We start from the raw sequence: 21,124 nt of genomic DNA on the forward strand, positions 1-21,124 counted from the left end.
CTGCAGAACAGACCACCAATCGTCGTCCTTGGCAGCTAACCATCGCTAACCAGGTGAACAGGGATTGCGGGCACTACGGCAGCTGAACGGGATCTACCCCAGACTGTTTCATCCTCCCGCAGACCAAGTCTTCGACTGCCGAGCTGCTCCTCGTGTTGAAGAAACATACTGGTTGTTCAGCTTGCTGATCACAGGTGAGTCCATGGCATCTAACACTCATCATTGGAAGAAATGGGCCCTTCTGCTGACAACAAAACGCGTCTTGTCACAGAAGAAAAGTGTCGACAATCGATGTGCAACTGGGATCATCGCGGGAATCTGACACCTTGGCGATGAGCGGAGCCAATCATGGACTCTGCTGGACCCAAAGCTGAAGGCCCCTGCATGAGATTAGGCGCGTCCGATGTGTTGTTTTTCGCCTCGTACGAGTCACGACACGGGGAGGGAATGTGTCTCGAAGCCTGTTCGGCAAATTGTCGCTGCTATTTCCTTTGGAGGGCCTGATAAACCCGCAGCTCATAAGGTGATTGTTCCCTGAAACCTTTCATCTTTTTGCTATCTCGCACTGCAGCCAGATCTCGATTTATCCCCCACGCACGCGCTTCAAACACACATAACAGGGTTCGGTTTCTCCACCATGTCCACCTCCGAGGGCGCCTTGGACGGGCCGGGCACCACGGCTCGGGATCTGGTGAGGGAGATTGCCAAAGATCGCGGCTATCTAGGCGAAGACCAGCTCGCCGCCATCGGAGCCATCAACCCCAACCTCAGGCGTGAGGTTGAAGAGGCTCTTCTCCGAAAGGATGAGATGATCGGTTCGGCTGTTTTGACGTACGTGTGACAGGCCGAGGCCGCTTTTACGAGGTGAAATGCTCACATGCCAGTCAGATTAGCGAGAAACCTCTACACAAGCAATGCAAGATTCGTCTTTGAACTGTTGCAGAATGCCGATGACAACAACTACAGTACCGCTATATCGCAAGGCGAAGATCCTTATGTTTCGTTCAAGATTTGGCCCGACAAGGTGTCGATTGAGTGCAATGAGAATGGCTTCACGCATGAAAACCTAAGAGCCATCTGCGCCATCGGCAAGAGCTCCAAAGTCGGCGCAGCGGGCTACATCGGTGAGAAGGGCATCGGTTTCAAGTCTGTGTTTATGGCCGCCTGGAAGGTTCACATTCAGTCAAATGACTTTTCCTTCTCTTTTACTCATCGAAAGGGAGATTCTGGACTTGGTATGGTCACGCCTGTGTGGGAGGAGACGGATGAGGTTCTTGGGGAGACTCTAACAAGGATCACTTTGTTTCTTCACACGAGCGACGACCCTGAAGAAGATGCCCGGCAACTGGAGACGATCAAACTTCAGTTTCAAGACCTACAACATACCATCCTTCTCTTCCTCCGGAAGCTACGCAGAGTACAGGTCTCATTCTTCGATGAAGACGACAGCTTGACCTCGGCGACGACATATTCGCTCCACGGCAGCAACCCAGCAACAGTTCGAAAGACGAGTTCCGAAGGTGTGGAGGAGCGACGGTATCACGTTACAAAGCACATGGCCGAGAACATTCCCAAGAGCGAAAACAGGACCTACTCGGAAGAAAGAGATCGCGCCGATTCATCAGCAGAGGTTGTGTTAGCGTTCCCGTTGACGGAGTCTGCCACGCCTGTTGTTGAAAGCCAGGACGTCTTTGCCTTTTTGCCGATGCGCCCAATGGGTTTCAAGGTGAGCAGCAAGACACTTGGGGGCCACCCGTAAGCTTACATTGTCACAGTTCCTCATCCACACCGATTTCGTCACCGAAGCAAGTCGACAAGGATTAGTCGTCACGTCTCTCAGGAACCGCGCGCTTTTAACCGGAATCGCAGACTGCTTCATCAAGGCCATCCAAGAGTTCTGCGACCACCCCACGCTTCAGTACCAATGGATGCGATGGCTTCCCCAGCGCGACTCCTACCCGTGGGATAGCTTTTGGTCGGGCCTGCTGGACAGAATCGAGGAGCGCATCCAAGAGGTCAAGATTCTTCGCACACTCGGCACGGGGAAGCTTGACTACATTCACAAGCTGTGTCGGCTGCAGCCGTGGTTGCGCGACAAGCAGGGAGATCCCCTGTTTATGGACATGGACGAGGAGATTTATCTCTCCAAGGAGTACAAGACGGAAGACTTGGCTCTGTTGAAGCCGTATGGATTGGAGAATGTCTCTGCTTGGGATATGATTGTCCGCGTGGAAAAAGATCTCCAAAAGCAGCCTGAGGCATCACGAATGAAGAACCCAGACACGGATAACGAATGGCATTCACTCGCAGCAAGAGCCCTCGTCCTCCTAAAAGACACCGCGACCCTAAAAACGTCACAAGATCGGATCAAAGACCTCAAATTCATCCCCTTGGAAAACGGCGAGTGGGTTTCTGCCGGCAGTGGCCCTCTGTACTATTCGCACTGCCCCGGACAACTGGCCATCCCCGACGACCTCAACTTGAGCTTGGTGGACCCGAACGCCGCTGGCAATCCCGACCGACGAGCGTTGTTCGACAAGTTTGGCGTCATCGAGGCGCTGGTGAAGGATGTTCGGGGTCTGATCCTGAAGAAGCCGGCTGTTGCTGTTGCAGATGAGGCAGCTCTATCAGCTTCCATCAGCCACTTGAAGTTCTTGTACCTGTCGGAAGGCTTGCTGGATGGAGACGAGTCTCAAATAAGGCTTGACGGCTACTATGTATATGATCAGGACATGAAAGCGTGCTCACCTTCAAGGCAGGACGTTTACCTTGCGACCGACGACGAATACGGCCCAAGCAAACTCCTCAAGCCAAGCGCAGAGTCGACAGGCTTTACAGCACCCTTCCTACACGAAAAATACTTTGACGAAGAACCAGCGACACCTCCGGGTTCCAAGTGGTCATGGGTATTGTGGATGGAACACCGACTCTTCCTACGTCGACACCTGAGGCTTACTCAGATGGGAGCTGGGCGAAAGCCGGAACTCTCTTCTGTGTTCCGATTCATTGAGCAGCACCGACCGGAGTGTCTTTTGGGCGCGTTACAGCAAGTATGGGAATTCGAGCAGGCGACTGTGACGGCATCGCCGGAAATCATGAGGCAGTTGCAAGACATGGAGGTCGTCTGCAAGGGCGGAGATGAGTTTGCGCTGTCGGAACCGCTATCGACGACTTACCTGCCCCTGCCTGAACTTGAAGGAAAGCATGTTCGATACGCCGAAGACGAGGACTTTATCTTTCTTGATCTGAACGAGCCCATCACTATGGGCACCTACCGGTCGAAATGGGGATTCCTGGTCGACTATCTGGGCGTTGGTGACACCGACGATCTCCAATTCTACTTGAGCATTCTCAAGACGATTCGTTTCAGCAATACAGCCGCAGGTGTTCGTCGCAATTCCAGGATCTTGGATCTTTACGAGGTTATCTACGGGCGCTGCCGTGAGGCTGACAGTTTCCTGAATGCGCAAGCAGAGGCAAGGTCGGTGTTCTCAAGCACTCCCTAGAGTACCATTGACTAACGTTCCCAGGCAAGAGATTACCGATGGGAACCTGATCTTTGTTCCGGGACACGACTCCAACCCTGCGACATGGGCATCTCCCGAAAAGTGTCTTTGGACTGCTCGAGAAGACATGCAGACGGCGTACCCCCTGGAGCACCTCTACCAAGCACAGTTCGGGCGATCCGGAGACGAGCTCGATGTCTTGAGGCAGTTCTTCAAAACAACACTTGGTGTTCCTGACGCTTCGTGGAATCACTACTTGGCTGAGATACGGAAGTTGAAGAGTATGGGAAGTGAGGATTTTGACTGGATCAACGACCTCTATACTTCTCTGAATGATATCAGGCGAACCCTTCCTGAGATTGATGCGTTGAAGCTCAAGTATGGAACTCACTTAATTGCCCAGATGACAAGCTAACAAGTCCTAGGAAAGCGTTTGCCGAAGAACCCTTGGTCTACGTCAACATTGGAAACACGAGTCGCTGGTACACAGCTGGCGAATGTCTTTGGTCCAGCGCTACCCAGATTAGAGGGCGAGTGGCGCTGAATGATCTTTATCCCGACTTGGAGGACTTCTTTGTGAGCTTTCTCGGCGTGCAAGAGCTGACGCTGGACATGGCCTACGATGAACTCAAAGAGATGGGTGCAAGAGTGCCCTCTCCTTCAATCACCGCAGTCAAGGAAACGATATGGGCGCTCAACTCTCTGTTGGTTTCGGCAGACGATTTCCCTGATGAGGAACCCATCTTCATCGGCAAGGTGTTTCCCGTAAAGTATCCCAACGGATCGGTCAAGTTGCAAACGGGCAGGACTCAGTTCGCTATTACCGATCGAAAAGCTCTCGGCGACATTTTCGGTCCTCAAGCAAAGATTCTCGACTTTTCGCTTGATGAAGTTCGTCGCTTGAGACCGTTCCTCTCCTGGCTTGGGCTGGAGACGAGGTATCTGTCCACCATGGTTAGGGAGATATCGACTGTGGCAGGTGGGAGGATGGATAGACTGCAATACCCTGATCGTGACATTCGGCAAAAGGCAGATGGTCTCTACAGGTAAATCTCTCTGGCTACGTAATTTTTCTACCACTGACAGTCATAGAATCGCCGTGCACTTCAACAGTCCCCGCACAATGGCCGACAACCAAGAACTCTACTGGGTTCTTTGCCGCACAGAAGTCTACGAAACAGACGGCATCTCATCAGAACTACATCTTTCCCAAGACGGCCACGACCTAGTCCACGTCCAAGAGAGAAGCGAACTTCACCTGCGCGAAGACGACGAGACCCTCAAGGTCTATGTTCCACGAGACCCCAAGACACAAGGCTTCTGCTACTTTTCGGCTCTTCCTCGACGGATAATGGAGTGGGTGATGATGGACCCTGCGACGTTTCAGACGAAGCCTGCTGGATCACGGGCTATTCAGGTTGTTACTTCTGTTTTGAATGCGCCGATTATCAACATGACGCAGATTTTGGAGGCGGAGGGTATTGTAGAGGTTGAGATTCCAGAGGAGATTGAAGAAGAGGAAGAAGTGGAAGAGGAAGGGGAGGATGAAGATACTCTTGAAGTCGAGGGCGAGATTATCACTGAAGAACCTTCAGGTGAAGAGGAAGAGCCGGCCGTGGAAGTCGTGGAGGAAGAGGAAGACCCCGACGACACTATCAGTCCCGAAGCTGAAGAGGATCTCATCGCTAGATACCTAGCGCAGCCCGAGATCCACGAACACGACATCTCCAGCGATGACGAAGACTCCGTATTCCATCAATTCGCCGACATGAGATCTCCTCCCCGGTGGGGAGATCTCCCCGTCCGCCAAAGAAGCCCCGCGACGTCAAATTCATCAATCACCGGCCGAAGACTGTTTACACCAGCATCTTCCACAACCGAACCTCCCCGCCAAAACCGCCGAACATCAAACAACGCTCCTCAAACACCGAATGTTAGCGCCAGCAGCAGGTTAACTAGCGGACAAGCACAGCCAAGACCAGCCACGCAACCTGCCTTTGTCTTTGGGTCTTCGCCTGCGGCACAGTCCACCACTTCAGCGTTCCAGTTTCAGGGTTTGGGTGGACGGCCTGAGGAGCCGACTATTGATGATGATGCAGAGTATTTGAGGCTTGTCAACAATGTCATTTCGGCAGCCAGCACCGCGAGGTTCCCTAGCAAGGGCGCATACGACATGTCTGGTCTGTTTGGCGCCCTTCCGGATGTTGAAGAAGACGAGGTTGAGCTCTCTCGACGATTCCGTTCGCGCAATCCTCTTGAACGCGATATGAAGATCGGCGCCCTAGGAGAGCTATTCGTAAGTACTTTGCAAATTTGTGTTATCGCCTACTAACACACAATAGGTGTTTGAACTCCTCTCCAAGATGGATCCCTCACTACCAAGATTCAGCAGAGAAAACTGGCAAAGCCAAATGCGCAAATTCGTCACAGTCCACCCCAACTACTCCGACATGCTACCATGGACAGGAAGAGAAACAGCCGACATTGTCTACTTTGATCGAAAGCGCGCGTTGACGACGCATCTCGTGGATAAGGGTTATCTCGATCGGACGGCATGGTTGACCAAGAAGCCGCTATACATGATTGAAGTCAAGGCTACCACTGGACACTCGCGCACGCCGTTTTACATGAGCAAGAGGCAATACCAACGGGTATGTTTAATCCCGTGATGAGGGGGAGGATTATTCACTGACTTTACGACAGATGCAAGAGAACACCAACACGACGCTCTCGCCCATGGTGTCGCCCATCATCTACCTCGTCGCCCGCGTCTCCAATGTCGACAAACCAAATGTAGAAGTCAAGCTATACGTGGATCCAGAGAAGCTACGGCAAGAAGGATCGCTGGTATTTACCGGAGAAACTTGGTCTGTTGTGCCAGGGCCGGGGGCGGGTTGACGTGTATCTGTAGCTTGGCTACGATGCCTTTTTCTTATTTTCATCTCTAAAAGCTTACAGTGAATACTTTTCATCCTTTTTTTTCTCTCGTCCTCCTTTTTCTATAATCGAGCGCTCCATCAGTGAATGACCTCAAGCCAGTCGCCCGAGTGACTACTTGCAACCGCGAATCACCAACACCGCACAAACACTCAGACCAAACAACTTTCATTGTTCACCCAGCGCTTTCAATCATCTGAGCATCAAAGAAACGAATCATCACAAACAAAGGCATTCTCACAAAGGCATCTGACTTTTCTCATACTTGTTCAGTGCTATTTGCAAAGAGCACTTGTTGCGCACTTTGTCAACACCACGTGGACGAGCAGACCATGAACATCTCCAGGTTTTACTATAAAATCTCTACGTTCTCCTCATGTTCACCTCGATATTTTTTCTCTCGAGCATCAAGGCAAACAGCCAAACATTACCGACTACTACATCAAACGCGACAAGGCAGAAACAGCAAACGGAAGCTCACCATGTCTGACAAGAAGCAGTCTATTACGTTCCGGGAGATCAACACCACGTATCCCGGTCCCAACGCCCCAAACACTTCTTGGACCCAAGGTAAGAGCAATCCCCCCCAGAGCATCACCCTCCGTCCCACTCGGGTCGATCCCCCTCCCAACTGGGTTCCCCCCCAAAACATCCCCCTCATCCTCATCAACGGCATCCCCCTGAAAGATCTCCCCGCTGACCCTCCCGCTGGCAAAGTCTGGATACCAGAGGAAGACGAAGAGGGCGTCGAGTTTATTCGACCCGTGGTCCACGGAACCATCAAGTTCCGCCCCGACCCGCCTCCCTTCCCTGGTTCCGGCCCTGCCAGTGAACTCTCCACAGGTACCACCACACAAGGTAAACCAAAGGTCCAAGGGACTATCACCTTTCGTCGAGACAAGGAAATCCCCCCGTATGAACCAAAGACTAACGTGTCCGGTGATTCTGACAGGTACCCCAACGTCATCGACTAGGACGCTGTGGCCGAAGGTAAGTCTAGAATCCCCCTTGACCGTACGTCCAGAACGATTACTTATCGTGGACAGGTTCCTCCCGGCTTCACTGAGGCCCATCGTGGCCAGGCCAATCTCTATGATCGTCCTCTTCATTTGATCCCGAGCGAATACTCACATTACGGTGCGCAGGGCTATTGTCAACTTCAGGGTGTGCCGAACTCTCGCCAACTTGATGCCGGTCGAATCGCTGGCCCTATCACTCCTATCACTCCTGTCGCAGACCCCGTCACTCCTCGCAGTGACAAAACTCCAACAGATGTCTACTCCTCAGCCTCTTCGTACCTATCGAGGCATAACATCCCTCCTCCCATCAGAACCACAGGACTCAACCCAGTTGCCAACGACTTCACACCAGGAGCTTCCCCAATGGTGAGCCCCACTGACAAGCAAACCCCTCGGGCCCCAGCAGCTTTCTCACGCTTGGGACAGTCAGGACCTCTAAGCCCGGAACTAGCCAGGGACAAGATGTATCTCGAAAACCAGGCCGAGATCCACCGCAGGAGCATGTTTCGACCTGTTTGGGTAGTTCAGCCCCGTGTGCAGGTGAGAGAGAACCAGGAGACGGAGGGCCTTGCAGGCCAGGATTCTCACGAGAGCCGTCAGGTTATCGAGGATGAACGCGAGCACATTGACGCAGTTAATGACTGGTTCTGGGCTCAGGCTAAGCAAGCGCCGCAAGTCCCCAAGCCAGAGCCCAAGGAATAGGAGACTCTTGAGCTTGACCAGGGATCTTCTAATAAGTTTTTCGACTCTTAGGTCACTACTAGCGATTGATCTTTGGGAAAGTTTACTAGGGAAATCTTTTGACATTTATGCTTGGAGTTTGAGCGTAGGCGAAAGCGCTATAATCTTCTTGCCACAGCAAGTGCTGAGGCGTCGATCATTGAGTTTGATGAGAGAAAAGTCGACCAGTAATTGCCACCATTGTGGAGTAGGCTATTAGACAGCTATTTCCTTGAGAATCCCCCAATCTCTTCGACCGTAAATATATGACACTCTTGATTCGTCGCGTTCAAAATAACATGTGACTTTTCAAGAATCTGAGAGCTGGTATCCCAATGTTTCCTTCGGGAATATCCAGGCTCTGCTGATTGTCCGCTGGGATAGTCGGAATTGACGTCAGTTCGATGTCCGGATAAGTCGGTTAAGGCGGGTAGACTCTACCAAGCACCTAGACGTAAGAAAACTTAAGATACTAGAATATTTATACTCAGCAAAGAGTACTCATATAATAATCTAATTATATACTAAATAAGAAATAAAACTAAGGAATAATATTATAAATCCTTAAGTATTTTATTTATTATATTTAGGGACCTTTATTTGCCTCAGAAAGTAGAGATCGTTGACTCAGTATATCATGTTTTTCTGCGAACGTGTGCCAAGTACACAGAATAGAGAGCTGGCAACAGGCTTAATGCCGTAATTTCCGGTTCTATTGCCAACCGCCATGAACTGATATGAAGTAATTGACTTATTGTAGCATTATAAGTAGGCAGGAAATAGCTGACCTGCAGTGATGTGATAGCAAGTAGTCCCACCACCAGACAACAGCCTCAACAAGCCACAAGAGCGAACATCGAAACATCATCGACCTCATACCCTATCATTTTTCATAATGATTCAGGGCATCAGAGCTGCACAGCGTCTTGATTCTCGCGGGAACCCAACCGTCCAGGTGGAAGTAACGACTGCCCAAGGTCTGGCCAACTCCATCCGTCCTTTCAAGAGCTGTAAACTAACGCGCCAAAGGCACATTCCGCGCCCTGGTTCCATCCGGAGCCTCAACCGGGACACATGAGGCTGTCGAGCTACGGGACAAGGATGGCTCCAAATATGGAGGCAAGGGCGTTAGCCAAGCCGTCCACAATGTGGAGCAGGTCATTGGCCCAGCTCTTATTTCAAAGGGTTTTGACCCCAAGACTCAACTCAAGGACATTGATGCCTTCATGAAACAGCTCGATGGTACGCCCAACAAGTCTCGTCTAGGCTCCAATGCCATACTTGGTGTTAGCATGGCATGTGCCAGAGCTGGTGCGGCTTCCGCAGTAGGTTGTCAATTGAGCGATACCTTGCTTTCAATACTAACGCGACACAAAGGGTGTTCCTCTCTATGACTTCTTACGAACGGAAGCAGCCGTGAAGAAGCCATACGTGATGCCTGTTCCATTTCTCAATGTCTTGAACGGAGGCGTTCATTCCGGAAATACCATGGCTTTCCAGGAGATCATGATTGCACCCACGGGCGCACAGTCGTTTGAAGAGGCTATTCGGGTGGCTTCCGAAGTTTACCACACTCTCAAGGGCGTCATTACAGAAAAGTTCGGACCTCCGGGTGAGTGATGACATCAATGACTCTGAGCAAACATTAACGATAGATGTTTAGCAACCGGTGTCGGAGATGAAGGTGGCTTTGCGCCTCCCATCTCCACCTTAGAAGAGGCTCTTGACCTTCTCACCGCAGCCATAGACAAAGCAGGCTTCACTGGACGCGTCAAGTTGGCCTGCGACCCCGCGTCTTCCGAGTTCTTTGACTCCGACACGGGGAATTATGACTTGGCGTTCAAGAACAAGTCAGCCAAAGATGTCAGGAGCTCCAAGGAGATGCAGAAGCTCTACAAGGGCATCCTTGACAGGTACCCCATGGTGCTCCTCGAGGATCCCTTTGCTGAAGACGACTGGCAGATTTGGACAGAGTTCAACAAGGACTGTCCGGTTGAGCTTGTTGGCGATGACCTTCTCTGCACAAATATCGAGAGGGTCAAGATGGCGGCCGAAAAGAAGGCGTGCAATGCGATGCTACTCAAGGTGAATCAGATTGGCACCGTAAGCGAAGCCATTGAGGCGTGAGTACCCCCCATCTGCCCAAAGGTTACTGGGTACTGATATCATGAGCAGAGCAAACTATGCGACCAGTCTAGGGTGGGGCGTGTTCGTGTCTCATCGCTCGGGAGAGACAACCGACGACTTTATCGCTGATTTGACAGTTGCACTTCGGACGGGTCATTTAAAGTCAGGTGCACCAGCACGTGGTGAAAGAGTCGCCAAGTACAATCGGCTTATGGACATTGAAGCTGAGTTGAAGGCAAGAGGGGAGGACGTAAGCTACGCTGGAGAAACCTTTCGAGTTGGTGGAAACGTGGACGGATAAAGCTAGAAAACAAAACCGCACTGAGTCTGAAGAGGACAATTTGGAAGAGAGGTAGAGAAAATTACACTATTTTGGTATAATTAAAAATCAAAGGACTTCAGGTCAATTCCTATACTGGATTGCATCTCAACTCCATGAATCCTGATCGTTGAAGGGTCGTCAAAGAAAATCCACGGCCCGAGTTCAGGGTAGATTCGACCCCGCTCCGCCGAGTCCCAGCCGAGTAAGTGGGTCTCCGGCGCCGAGAACTTCGGAGGTCATTGGGTCGTCATACTGACGCTACAGTAGATGCGATCGTGTGCAGCGAAATCTCGTTGGTGTTGATCAATCTTGGAATGGAACCCATTATTTCCCATTTGGTGCAAGATAGATCTATCCATGACGTAGCCCGATTTTGGGTGGTACTTGGGCTTTATTAATAGCCATGAGATGTTCTTGCGTAGCGATGATCGTAAACCTTACCTTGACGACATCAAACTCACCTGAGGGAATTCATTATGGCTTCATCTCAAAGGGAAGAGATTCCCATCACTAATGAGGGCATGGGTCAGCCGCTCTCGGCTACAAACCAGGTCCTGACTGCCGGCGCTGCGGTGACCCAGGTTAGAGACCCCCTGTGCACTCCAAATTTGTGCAACCAACTCATGTGTCCAGGACTTTCGACCAGTAAAGAGTATCTGCGCTCATCTCAACGCATTTCATGCATACGCGGATGATCCCAAGCGATTTGTAGAAGCCAATCACTACTGCGCTCACCTGAGTACTCTTCCATGTCGCCCGAGGCCAAGCTCCTGCTAACAAAAGACCAGATGAGGATGTTCGACAGTGCCTCCTGTACGACTCTGATGAGCCTACTGCACGCCTCATTGGGATTGAATACATGATCACCCCGAAACTATACGACACGCTCTCCAAGGAGGAGCGCAAACTCTGGCACTCCCACGCCTACGAAGTAAAGTCAGGCATGCTCATCATGCCCAATCGCGCCGTGCCAGAATCGGCGTGGGAAGTCGCCGAAAACATGGAGATGGACCAGGTAGTCCATCTATACGGAAAGGTGTATCATCTGTGGCAAACAGACAGGGGTGACATGCTCCCTCTGGGACCGCCGAAGCTCATGACGAGTTTCACAGCTGACGGCCAGTTGGACTTTAAACATGTGAGGGATAGGGATAGGAGGTTTGGAGTGGATCACAAGCAGAAGCGAGAGGCTAGGAAGGACATTCCAGTCCCAGCTATTCACGAGGGTGAGTTTAATCTGTTGCGCGTCAACCGTGGCTAACCGTGTGCTAGATGCAGATCAAGCCTGGAAGAACCAATGAGGTACCTGTCTGGCACCTCCCTTGTTGGATTTACGTATGGGACGTCATGAACTAGTATGGGGAATAGGCAAGCTGTAGATTGACTATTGAAGGGTATCATCTAATGTTTAAAAGAGACCACTCGGTTTAGAGAGGTCTGAACAACCGTATCCTGGCTGACCTGCGCAACAAGTGACGAGCTGCGAGTATGGACGAGGTCACCCACCTCGTATCTAAATATAAAGCCCTGCTTAGGTCCTGACAAGTACCAACAGCGAGCTTCAACCTCTGCCAATGACCACCTTCTGAGGTAAGGCTTGAATACCCTGTGCCTGTTGAGCTATCCTGGTATCATAAACCTTGCGGTCAATAGATCTAAAGTCAAAGACGCCTTCAAGCTCTGCCCGGATCGCCAAGAGTTGGTCCTGCGCTTTCCGAAGGTCATCGGGCTTGTTCTCCGACATGACATGCGCCTTGACATGGAGGAACCAGCGCTTCTCCATGTCGATCGGCACAAGCGAGTCTAAGGGCGGCAAGGAATCCAATGGGGGGAATTGTTCCGTCTTTGATTCAGCAGAGACGTATCTGTTTTGTGGGTGAAGGAAATAAGAGCGGAAGAGACAGAACTCGACGTCGTCACGGTAGAAGCGGTGGACCTCCTCTACGATCTCTGTCTTGAACCTGTTCCCATTAGTTTGCAGTTAGATGAAGCAGAGAGGACACAACACACTGGTAATTATTGTCGCGCATTACTACAGGCAGATTCCTTTGATCCCAAATCTCAGTCTTCTTGCGCTGCGTAAGCATAGGTCGCCCATGAGGCGGTTCAGGAAAGTCGGTCCACCGCAACATCCCAGGTGTCGTGATGAGATCCATAGGAGAAGTTTGACGCTCTTTGGCAATATCGTATCGCGCCTGGATGACGTACGACTGTCGGAGCAGGTTCTGGCTAATCTCTTTCCACAGAAAGGTGACATCCTTGCGCATGGGCTTGTCGACATTCGCCAGGTGTGTCATGCCGCCAGCTCTGGGGGGTCCGTGGAAGTAGAGCACCCGTTGAAAGCTCTCCCATGGGCGCATGCCGCAGAGGCCGCTCAGGACAGCGCATGCTGGGCCAAAGCTGCTGTCGTCCACGATTGCTGTGAGGAAGACCTCGTACATCTTGACGACAAAGGGTGCGATTGAACCCGGCTGAAGACCCCTGTCTGACCGAAATGAAGGCGCTAACAATGCTGGAGCTTTATAGAAGAGGCGGAAATCCTTCAACGAAATGCGCAGGCGTTATTAACGTGTTGCGATGGAAGTCGTAGAGATATTGAAGAGCAATGGTTGAAGTGCCCCACTAGAGCTCCGAAAGAGCTGGCCTTTGCAGCACGTGACTTCGCGTCAAGGAGGTGTTGCGCGTGAACCCGAGCCTCAAGGCTTGGCGATGGATCTAAGCATCCTCCTTTAACCACAAAGAATTCTGCCTCACCTACGGACCCATCATCTACGGAACAGCCTCGTTGATATCACAAACAAATTACATGCGGTCGATAACCATATTCCTGCGACCACGATGGCTTCAGGAAACCCCTCTCAGAAGCGCAAAGCCTCCGACGCTCCAGTTTCCCCGCCGATGGTCAAGCGAAAGATCCAGAGTGGAACAACCAGTGAGACGTCCCAGCGGAATTATGCAACGGGAGACTGACCTCGAGTTAGAGACTGCTGTAGCTAATTTCTTCACACCGACGTCAAAGAAGCCCAAAGACCCGACGATTTGGTCCGAACGGAGCCCGAATGATGATACCCCTGCCACACTCCTCGTCGGTCGGTACGAGCCGGAGACGCCAGAAGACAGAAACATCAAGAGGAGGAAGGTTGCTGCGTTCGATTTGGATTCTACCCTGATAGCCACTGCTTCAGGCAAGAAGCATGCTAGCAACGGCACAGACTGGAAGTGGTGGGATGCTAGTGTGCCTAGTCGACTTCGAGAGCTGTACCAGGATGGTTACCGAGTGGTCATCCTGTCAAACCAAGCTGGTCTGACACTGCACTTTGATCCCAAGTTCAAGGGACCAAAAGCCTCTGCCCAAAAGCGTGTCTCAGAGTTCAAGCAGAAGTGCAGCGCCGTCCTCAGCAACCTGAACCTTCCCACATCGGTCTACGCCGCAACCGCGCACGACATATACCGAAAACCGAGAACAGGGATGTGGACGGAACTGTGCGACGACTTTGACATCCCGGAAGAAGAGGTAGACATTGAGAACAGCATCTTTGTCGGCGATGCAGGAGGGCGCACAGCCTCCCTGGGCAAGGGACAAAACGGCGCAGCGACGGCCAAGGATTTCAGCTGCTCGGACAGGAACTTTGCGCACAACGTGGGAATCAAATACCAGACGCCGGAGGAGTTCTTCCTCGGAGAAAAGCCTCGGACATTCGCTCGAGATTTCGACTTGTCCGACCATCCTTTCGAGATATCCGAACCGGGGAATCCCGACGACGTCGTCTTTGACAAGACTAACGACAGGGACATGGTCTTATTCTGTGGACCTCCCGGCGCGGGGAAGAGTAGCTTCTACTGGAAATACCTCAAACCTCTGGGGTACGAGAGGGTAAACCAAGACCTCCTCAAGAGTCGCGACAAGTGTGTGCAGGCGGCGAGGGAACATCTCCAAGAGGGACGGTCTGTCGCGATAGGTGCGCATTTCCCCAAATTTCTCGACTGCCGTTACCCCATGCCCCATGCCACCCCTCATGACACTAACAGGGATTGCCTAGACAATACCAACGCCGATCCCGACACCAGGACCATTTGGGTAGAGCTTGCCAAGAAATTCGGCATCTCTATCCGTTGTGTGTGGTTCAAGACTCCCATCGCGTTGTGCGAGCACAATGATGCTGTGCGCGCCATGAACAAGTCGCTCAACCCAGAGTCACGACAGGTTCTGCCCAAGCTGGCATTTTCTGGCTTCTCTGCTCGACACAAGCCTCCACAGAAGAAGGAAGGATTCCAGGATATCACAGAAGTCAGCTTCAGGTTCCGTGGCACAGAAGAGGAGTATCGCATATGGGGTCGATACTGGACTTGAGGGGACATGCATCTCCAACTCTATGGCCTCATAATCGTGCCACCCCGCACCTTGAAAAGTTCTCTCAATCACAAGTCTCCAATACCGTGCCGCTTGTGACCTCTCCGCAGAACAAATTGGGCAGGGGGAAGCGACTGCAGGGAATCTTGGTCAACTCAAACAACGGATCTTGCTGGGGTTTTTCGTCTGAGTGGATTCACTTTGGTAAACCGGCCGCACTTTAGGCGGCCTGCTGACGAGCCAGATACCTCTGGATTGTCATCCTTACTCGCGCCTATCCACACTATTCCTAGCCAGGCCTGAATACAGAAAGCGTCTCCGGGATGTGGGGATTCCTCGGTGGGCAGAACAACAGCCGGACCGATTCCTTGCTTGAAGAGATGGCCGGGGCCAGACACGAGTCTATTTGCGTTAAGCTAGGCTTACCACACCTTAATTCACAGATGACGGAGATGGTCGCTGCGGGGAATGCGGAGGGACTCGTGCCAGAACACCAGGGGAACCCTTCCAATAAAGGTTTCGGAGAGGGATCTGGATCTGGCCATTAGCCAGGGTCGGTAGCACAATAGATTTGATGATTCTTTGGCCACCCGACGGCAATTGTCTTCGGCTCGTCCCTTTCTGTGGCGTCTTCGATTTCTTCTTTTGACGTTGGGATTAATCACGGCTGGCTATTCCCGCCTCCAATTGGATACACCGCCGAGACATGCGGCTCACCTTTGGTCTCTTGGCCTCCTTGGCAACAACGTGGTACCGCGGCCGCCGGCGGCTGGGCACCGCCCTACAGTCACATAATCAAAGAAGCGGGGTCGGACGATGATATCCCGACCACGAACATGGATACGACAATGGAGGAGGGTAGACACGACTCATGTACGACCAACCTCGGACCCAGAAGAAGAAGGGGAAGCGCTGTCATAGCGTAGTGTCCCCCGTGGAGAAGTTCCCCCAACCCTTCCGTTTTCTTCCCCACGACGGGCGCAACGTCCTAGTTGCGTTTAGTACGGAGGCGAGCGAGATGGGCAATGGAGTCTCCGCTATTGGATGGCTCGGCTGAAGGTCTCGTGGGGTGGTGAACTTTGTTTCCTAGAGATCAGCGGATATAGCTCATTTTCCGCTCCCCGTCGGTGTAAGTAAAGAGAAAAACCGGAGAGACACTAGGCGGACGTAGAATCCCGAACCTGGAGAAGTCGCGTGGAGAAGACCGTGGAGAAAGAAACGTCCGAGCAAGGGTGAAGAATGTATAAATGACCAGATCAGTTCCATCTTCTTTTTACTCTGATCCATTCGAGATACCACCTCTTCCTCCCCTTCTTCTCCCTCGTCTCATCCTACCTACATCATTCACAATGGCAGGAGGCGTAAAGAAGCCCGTCAACATCTTCAAGCTCAAGGACCTGGGCGAGCCAGAGGGCGTCTTTAACTGGCGACTATGGTTCTCGGTCATTTCCTTTGCGCTCCTCGGCGCCGCCCGAGGTATCGATGAGGGTCTCATCTCTGGAGCCTTCAACTCTGCCGACTTTAAGGAGACGATCAACTATGAGTCGTACTCGACTGTTGAGCAGGCCAACATCAAGGCTAATGTTTCTGCCATGGTTCAGATTGGTTCTGTTGGTGGTGCTCTCATGTAAGGATCATGAATGTTCACTCAAGTGGTATGTTTTTGCTTACAAGGTTCTAGCGCTTTCGTTATTTGTGATCGTATTGGACGTATCTGGGCTACTCGATTCCTCTGCACCATCTGGGCTCTCGGTATTGTCATCTTCATGGTCGGCGGTGTCAACGGTAACCTTGGAGCCATCTATGCTGGTCGCTTCATCTGTGGTCTCGGTGTTGGTCAAACACCTGTCGTTGGGTAAGTAGCACAACACTTCACTGCCACTTCATCAACTAACTTGCTATAGACCCGTCTACATCGCCGAAATCGCCCCTGCCGCCGTCCGTGGTCTTTGCAGTTGCATGTTCACCGGCGCTGTCTACATCGGTATCGTGCTCGCCTACTTCACCAACTATGGCTGCGCCATCAACCTCGACGAGCATACCCACAACCGCTGGCTGGTTCCCACCTCCCTGCACATCATGATGTCCGGCATCATCTTCATCCTCAGCTTCTTCCAGTACGAGTCGCCTCGTTTCCTGGTAAAGCAGGGTAAGCCTGATGAGGCTGCTCACGTCTTGGGTCGTCTTCGCCGACAGCCTCCTGATGGCGAGTATGTCGTTTCTCAGATCAGCACGATCCAGGCTGCTCTTGACCATGAGCTTGAGGCTAGCCAGGGTGTTGGCTGGCTTGGAAAGATCAAGGAGATGTTCCTTGTTCCTAGCAACCTCTACCGTCTCTACCTCACCACCATGGTTCAGTTCCTGTCTCAGTGGTCCGGTGCCGGCTCCATCACTCTCTACGCTCCTGATCTGTTCAAGATTCTCGGCATCACTGGCAGCGAAGAGTCTCTCCTCGTCACTGCCGTCTTTGGTATCGTTAAGCTCACCGCCGCCATCATCTGCGCTCTCTTCCTCGTCGATGTCATCGGCAGAAAGCGCGCCCTCCTTACTGGTATCACCCTCCAGACCATCGCCATGATCTACGTCGCCGCCTTCCTCACCCGCATCCCCCAGCTCGGTGTCGTCGAGGGCTTTGTCCTCCCCGACGCCGACAAGGGTGCCAGCCGCGGTGCCATCGCCATGATCTACGTCTCCGGCTTCGGTTGGGCTCTCGGCTGGAACTCCATGCAGTACCTCCTCACTGCTGAGCTGTTCCCTCTCCGTATCCGAGCTCTCGCCACCTCGTGGGCCATGACTCTACACTTTGCCAACCAATACGGCAACTCCCGCGCCGTGCCCAACATGCTCCTCCCCAAGTCTGACGGCGGCATCTCCCCCAATGGAACCTTCTGGTGCTTCGCCGCCGTCACCTTTGTCGGTGGTGTCTGGGTGTGGTTCTCCGTCCCCGAGACCAGCGGACGCAGCCTCGAGAGCATGGATCACCTGTTCGAGCTTCCCTGGTACAAGATTGGTCTGTACGGAAACCGGGATGCCGATGAGAAGGATATCGCTCGGGATGAGAAGCAGCGCATTGCTGAGGAGACCAACGCTGTTGGTATTGAGCTTGAGGATAGACGCAAACAGAATGTTTGAGCTGTCTCTGAAGGAATGGGAACTCGGCCAATCGTATAGGATCTATGTCTACTATCATGAATATGATGAAACGTTGAATAAAAGACAATGTCTTTGTGTAATCTTTGCTCCCTCCATTGGATGTGTCTTCGAAATAGTGCCCAGTGCTATAGTTACTCTAATCCGGTGGCGCCCTGGGTCGCCCTTGGTTGGCAAAACCGGCAAAGGCCATGTCTGGTGCGGTACAGCAACAATGCCTTTTGAGAACCTATGTGCATACACTTCAGCCTAAACGGTGGATGAAGAAATATCGTAGTATTTTTGAGATGATTATACGACTTGGGCTTAAGGTGCAATTGGTGTTGCGACATTATGTGATCTCTTAGCACAGACCTCTTGGTACGGGGACTAATGAAGATGCAAAATCAGTCGTGAGAGGGAAGATTTGGTGGTTTCCTTGTGGCTGGGCTTGTGAGTGCCCTTCGCGCCTACGAGGGTCACGTGGCACCTCGAGACGTGTTCTCACGTATCACCTCTGACTTGACCAATGTCTTTTTCGAAACACGATCCGCAATGACCGGGATGGATGCCTATGGCTTAGATTCCCTCTTCTTACGCTATTACGATCAGCATTTCGTTTTTTAGTGTCTTTCAGCTGCAAGTAATGGGCTCGGCAGTTCAATTGTATGAGAAACGTGACTTCAGCCGCAAACACCGGGCTGTCATCCAACGGAAATTGTACCCGCTCGATGTCTGTGATATATATCTGTGGCTGTAGGCGATAATCGCGTGTTATTAATTGACTCCCTGCGTTGTCTCAAGCATATACTCCATATTCCCCGTCTAAGAAGGGTGTGCCTCGCCATCTTAGACTTCACGTCGATGCTAGTTCATGCTTGGGCTCATTGAGCACAAACGCCATTGCGCATCCTTGCATCGTTATCAAAGCCTGGATTGAAGAACTATTGATGCGTAAAGACAAGATATGCAGATTTCCTTGGCAATGTCAAATGCCAACAGTGATGTTTATAAAGTGAATACGCAAGCGCGTAGTGGCAAGAATGTGGCTGGTTGAGAAGCACATTCATCACGTTGAAGTTCTTCCAATGCTCCAGCCACCAAAATCTTGCGTCGGAATATCATCGAACTACCTATAGGTAAGCACATAGGTCAAGGACAAAATAAGACAATTATTAATTTTCCCCTAAATATATTTAATAAATTTTAATAAAAATATATAAAAAAAATCTCATTATAATATAATATAATATATTTTATATTATAATTAGATATATTTATAAACAGTTAGGTAAATCTCTTAATACTTACTTAGATAAGGAAAAATCGGCGTTGCTTCTGTCCTGGACCTGAGGAACCTCCCGAGGGAAAGAGAAAAGAAGGTGATAAAGAGGCGTTGACTTATTCATCTGACCGCGGGTGAAGAATATTCGAGCAAGGCACATTTGGACTTAACTCAAGGTGATTGGAATATGCCGTACACAATACCATTAGGGGAACGAGACAACAGTGACTACTCATAGGTGCAAGACAAAGACGCGATTAAGTGGCAGAGATGAGGATGATTCTCAAGCGAGTGTGCTAGGGGTGAGTCAGAGTTGGAAACTTGGGCGATCGGCTTGGGTTATGATAGTGTCTCAAGACTTGCTTCTGTGACAGACCATCTCTGGTACGTAAACCAACACCACAATTTTTGAGGACCTATATTATAATGGCTTGATCTGTGGCTGCCTGAGCATGCGCTCCTGGCTATGTGAATGAGACACACTCATGCTTCGACCAGCCGACCCTTCATTCTACAAAGTCCAGATCGTCAGCGGCAAGGCTATGTCTCCTTTCCATTCTAAGGGTCTTTGGCCAACATGTTGATTGGCGATGACCTTCTTTTGAATAGCGATATGTTCCGGTAAGCAGCATATCCGCGGCGAAGAGCTAAGAGGGGCATCTGCTCAGTACGAACCAGATATGCGAGCGATTCCCGATGCCTTAGAGATATCTAGTTATAATGAGGAAGGCTAACATGAGCCTCAAAACCACTCTATCTGACGGAGCAAGTATAAAGCCGGAGGTTTCCCTCGTCTTTAAATCTGAATTTCTCACGACTTCAACAACCATCACTGCCACTTTTCTCCTATTTGAGATCAAAAGTTCACAGCTCTTTCAACACGCTACTTCATCTGCCAATCTTCCTTCAGATCAACATCTTTTCCCATCAACAATAGCGGTTCTTCAAGTATAAGCACTTACTGTTGTGGCTGATGGTTTCTTGTCATCATTGTAGACCATAGTAAAAAAAAAGTACGAACACTATCTCTCCAGACTCACTCAATTCAAGACTGACACTACTTCCCAGCTTCCCAAGGATGCCGTTGCCCTTCATAGCGGAGACAAGGCTTACTTGTTCTACCTGAACTCTGAGAGAGAGCTCACCTATCTCGTTTCTCCAAACGCTGATGGAGACGATGACTACATCTAGAGGAGAATTGAGGATGAGCATGGCGACGATATCGTGGTCAATGAGAAGCCCACGCAGATCGCTGCCATTAGACGGACGAACCCGGCGGCGTCAGCCAGGTAGGCCTGAAATCCCGTAATGAATTATAGATTACACCTTGGCTAACAAGTTGTGCATCCGCGTCTACTACGTCCGCCAAGGGCAACCACAGCGAGGTCTGCTGGAGCAGTAAGGGCCCAAAGAGGCGGTTTCAGGGCTCTCTCGGCATGAAGAACAAAGTCCCGCACTTGATTGCCAATGGCTCACCAATTTCAGCCACAGCTTACAAGCGCCCATCAACCGGCAGCACAAGGGTCCTTGGGGCTCTGAGCCAATTAGCAACTCGATCAACAGATGGTAAGGAGAAGTAAGAGAAGAGAAAGTACAAGACCTAGTTGGGTTGGAAGCATACTCGTTTACTACAGTCGCCATAAAAGTTCTTAAATTGAACTATATGCTCTTTACTTTTAATTTGCCATGTTTTGACTCTTTCCACCGTGATTGGGGCCAGGCGTGCGT

The 21,124-nt window shown here is 51.2% G+C and overlaps 8 protein-coding genes across 8 annotated transcripts; 7 read left to right on the top strand and 1 right to left on the bottom strand.

Moving 5' to 3' along the window:
- Positions 1 to 637: 637 nt before the first annotated feature.
- Positions 638 to 6,404, top strand: NECHADRAFT_32128 (uncharacterized protein; the record flags this gene model as incomplete). The annotated part of the gene is made up of 11 exons (XM_003053935.1): positions 638 to 831; positions 889 to 1,726; positions 1,776 to 2,489; positions 2,568 to 3,206; positions 3,255 to 3,481; positions 3,531 to 3,884; positions 3,932 to 4,552; positions 4,599 to 5,031; positions 5,110 to 5,802; positions 5,849 to 6,157; positions 6,210 to 6,404. 11 exons carry the CDS (start codon positions 638 to 640, stop codon positions 6,402 to 6,404), a joined length of 5,217 nt encoding a protein of 1,738 aa, XP_003053981.1.
- Positions 6,405 to 6,925: 521 nt separating this feature from the next.
- NECHADRAFT_75664 (uncharacterized protein) lies at positions 6,926 to 8,164 on the top strand (the record flags this gene model as incomplete). Its single annotated transcript, XM_003053936.1, has 3 exons — positions 6,926 to 7,301; positions 7,396 to 7,433; positions 7,490 to 8,164. The coding sequence occupies 3 exons, from the start codon at positions 6,926 to 6,928 to the stop codon at positions 8,162 to 8,164; spliced, it is 1,089 nt and encodes a 362-aa protein (XP_003053982.1).
- A 913-nt stretch (positions 8,165 to 9,077) lies between these two features.
- On the top strand, positions 9,078 to 10,634 carry NECHADRAFT_90528 (uncharacterized protein; the record flags this gene model as incomplete). Its single annotated transcript, XM_003053937.1, has 6 exons — positions 9,078 to 9,159; positions 9,212 to 9,507; positions 9,560 to 9,794; positions 9,846 to 10,305; positions 10,358 to 10,586; positions 10,617 to 10,634. The coding sequence occupies 6 exons, from the start codon at positions 9,078 to 9,080 to the stop codon at positions 10,632 to 10,634; spliced, it is 1,320 nt and encodes a 439-aa protein (XP_003053983.1).
- Positions 10,635 to 11,097: 463 nt separating this feature from the next.
- Positions 11,098 to 12,017, top strand: NECHADRAFT_73446 (uncharacterized protein). The gene is made up of 4 exons (XM_003053938.1): positions 11,098 to 11,212; positions 11,265 to 11,370; positions 11,420 to 11,857; positions 11,904 to 12,017. The coding sequence occupies exons 1-4, from the start codon at positions 11,108 to 11,110 to the stop codon at positions 11,930 to 11,932; spliced, it is 678 nt and encodes a 225-aa protein (XP_003053984.1). The 5' UTR covers positions 11,098 to 11,107; the 3' UTR covers positions 11,933 to 12,017.
- Positions 12,018 to 12,192: 175 nt separating this feature from the next.
- On the bottom strand, positions 12,193 to 13,072 carry NECHADRAFT_75667 (uncharacterized protein; the record flags this gene model as incomplete). The annotated part of the gene is made up of 2 exons (XM_003054635.1): positions 12,193 to 12,592; positions 12,642 to 13,072. The coding sequence occupies 2 exons, from the start codon at positions 13,070 to 13,072 to the stop codon at positions 12,193 to 12,195; spliced, it is 831 nt and encodes a 276-aa protein (XP_003054681.1).
- Positions 13,073 to 13,469: 397 nt separating this feature from the next.
- On the top strand, positions 13,470 to 14,982 carry NECHADRAFT_90529 (uncharacterized protein; the record flags this gene model as incomplete). Its single annotated transcript, XM_003053939.1, has 3 exons — positions 13,470 to 13,563; positions 13,625 to 14,590; positions 14,672 to 14,982. The coding sequence occupies 3 exons, from the start codon at positions 13,470 to 13,472 to the stop codon at positions 14,980 to 14,982; spliced, it is 1,371 nt and encodes a 456-aa protein (XP_003053985.1).
- Positions 14,983 to 16,331: 1,349 nt separating this feature from the next.
- On the top strand, positions 16,332 to 18,114 carry NECHADRAFT_90530 (uncharacterized protein; the record flags this gene model as incomplete). Its single annotated transcript, XM_003053940.1, has 3 exons — positions 16,332 to 16,609; positions 16,664 to 16,837; positions 16,887 to 18,114. 3 exons carry the CDS (start codon positions 16,332 to 16,334, stop codon positions 18,112 to 18,114), a joined length of 1,680 nt encoding a protein of 559 aa, XP_003053986.1.
- Positions 18,115 to 19,973: 1,859 nt separating this feature from the next.
- Positions 19,974 to 20,976, top strand: NECHADRAFT_75670 (uncharacterized protein; the record flags this gene model as incomplete). Its single annotated transcript, XM_003053941.1, has 4 exons — positions 19,974 to 20,017; positions 20,431 to 20,548; positions 20,588 to 20,685; positions 20,736 to 20,976. The coding sequence occupies 4 exons, from the start codon at positions 19,974 to 19,976 to the stop codon at positions 20,974 to 20,976; spliced, it is 501 nt and encodes a 166-aa protein (XP_003053987.1).
- Between the last annotated feature and the right edge of the window lie 148 nt (positions 20,977 to 21,124).

This window comes from Fusarium vanettenii (assembly GCF_000151355.1).
Source record: "Fusarium vanettenii 77-13-4 chromosome 1 genomic scaffold NECHAsca_1_chr1_3_0, whole genome shotgun sequence".
In the NCBI taxonomy this organism is placed as follows: Eukaryota; Fungi; Ascomycota; class Sordariomycetes; order Hypocreales; family Nectriaceae; genus Fusarium; species Fusarium vanettenii.

What these genes read in the sequence shown, in the direction of transcription:
- NECHADRAFT_73446 (XM_003053938.1), top strand. Translation starts at nt 11,108, where the DNA reads ATGGCTTCATCTCAAAGGGAAGAGATTCCCATCACTAATGAGGGCATG. An exon ending in CCGGCGCTGCGGTGACCCAG is followed by an intron (nt 11,213 to 11,264) that starts GTTAGAGACCCC and finishes TCATGTGTCCAG; the next exon opens with GACTTTCGACCAGTAAAGAG. An exon ending in AGTCCCAGCTATTCACGAGG is followed by an intron (nt 11,858 to 11,903) that starts GTGAGTTTAATC and finishes ACCGTGTGCTAG; the next exon opens with ATGCAGATCAAGCCTGGAAG.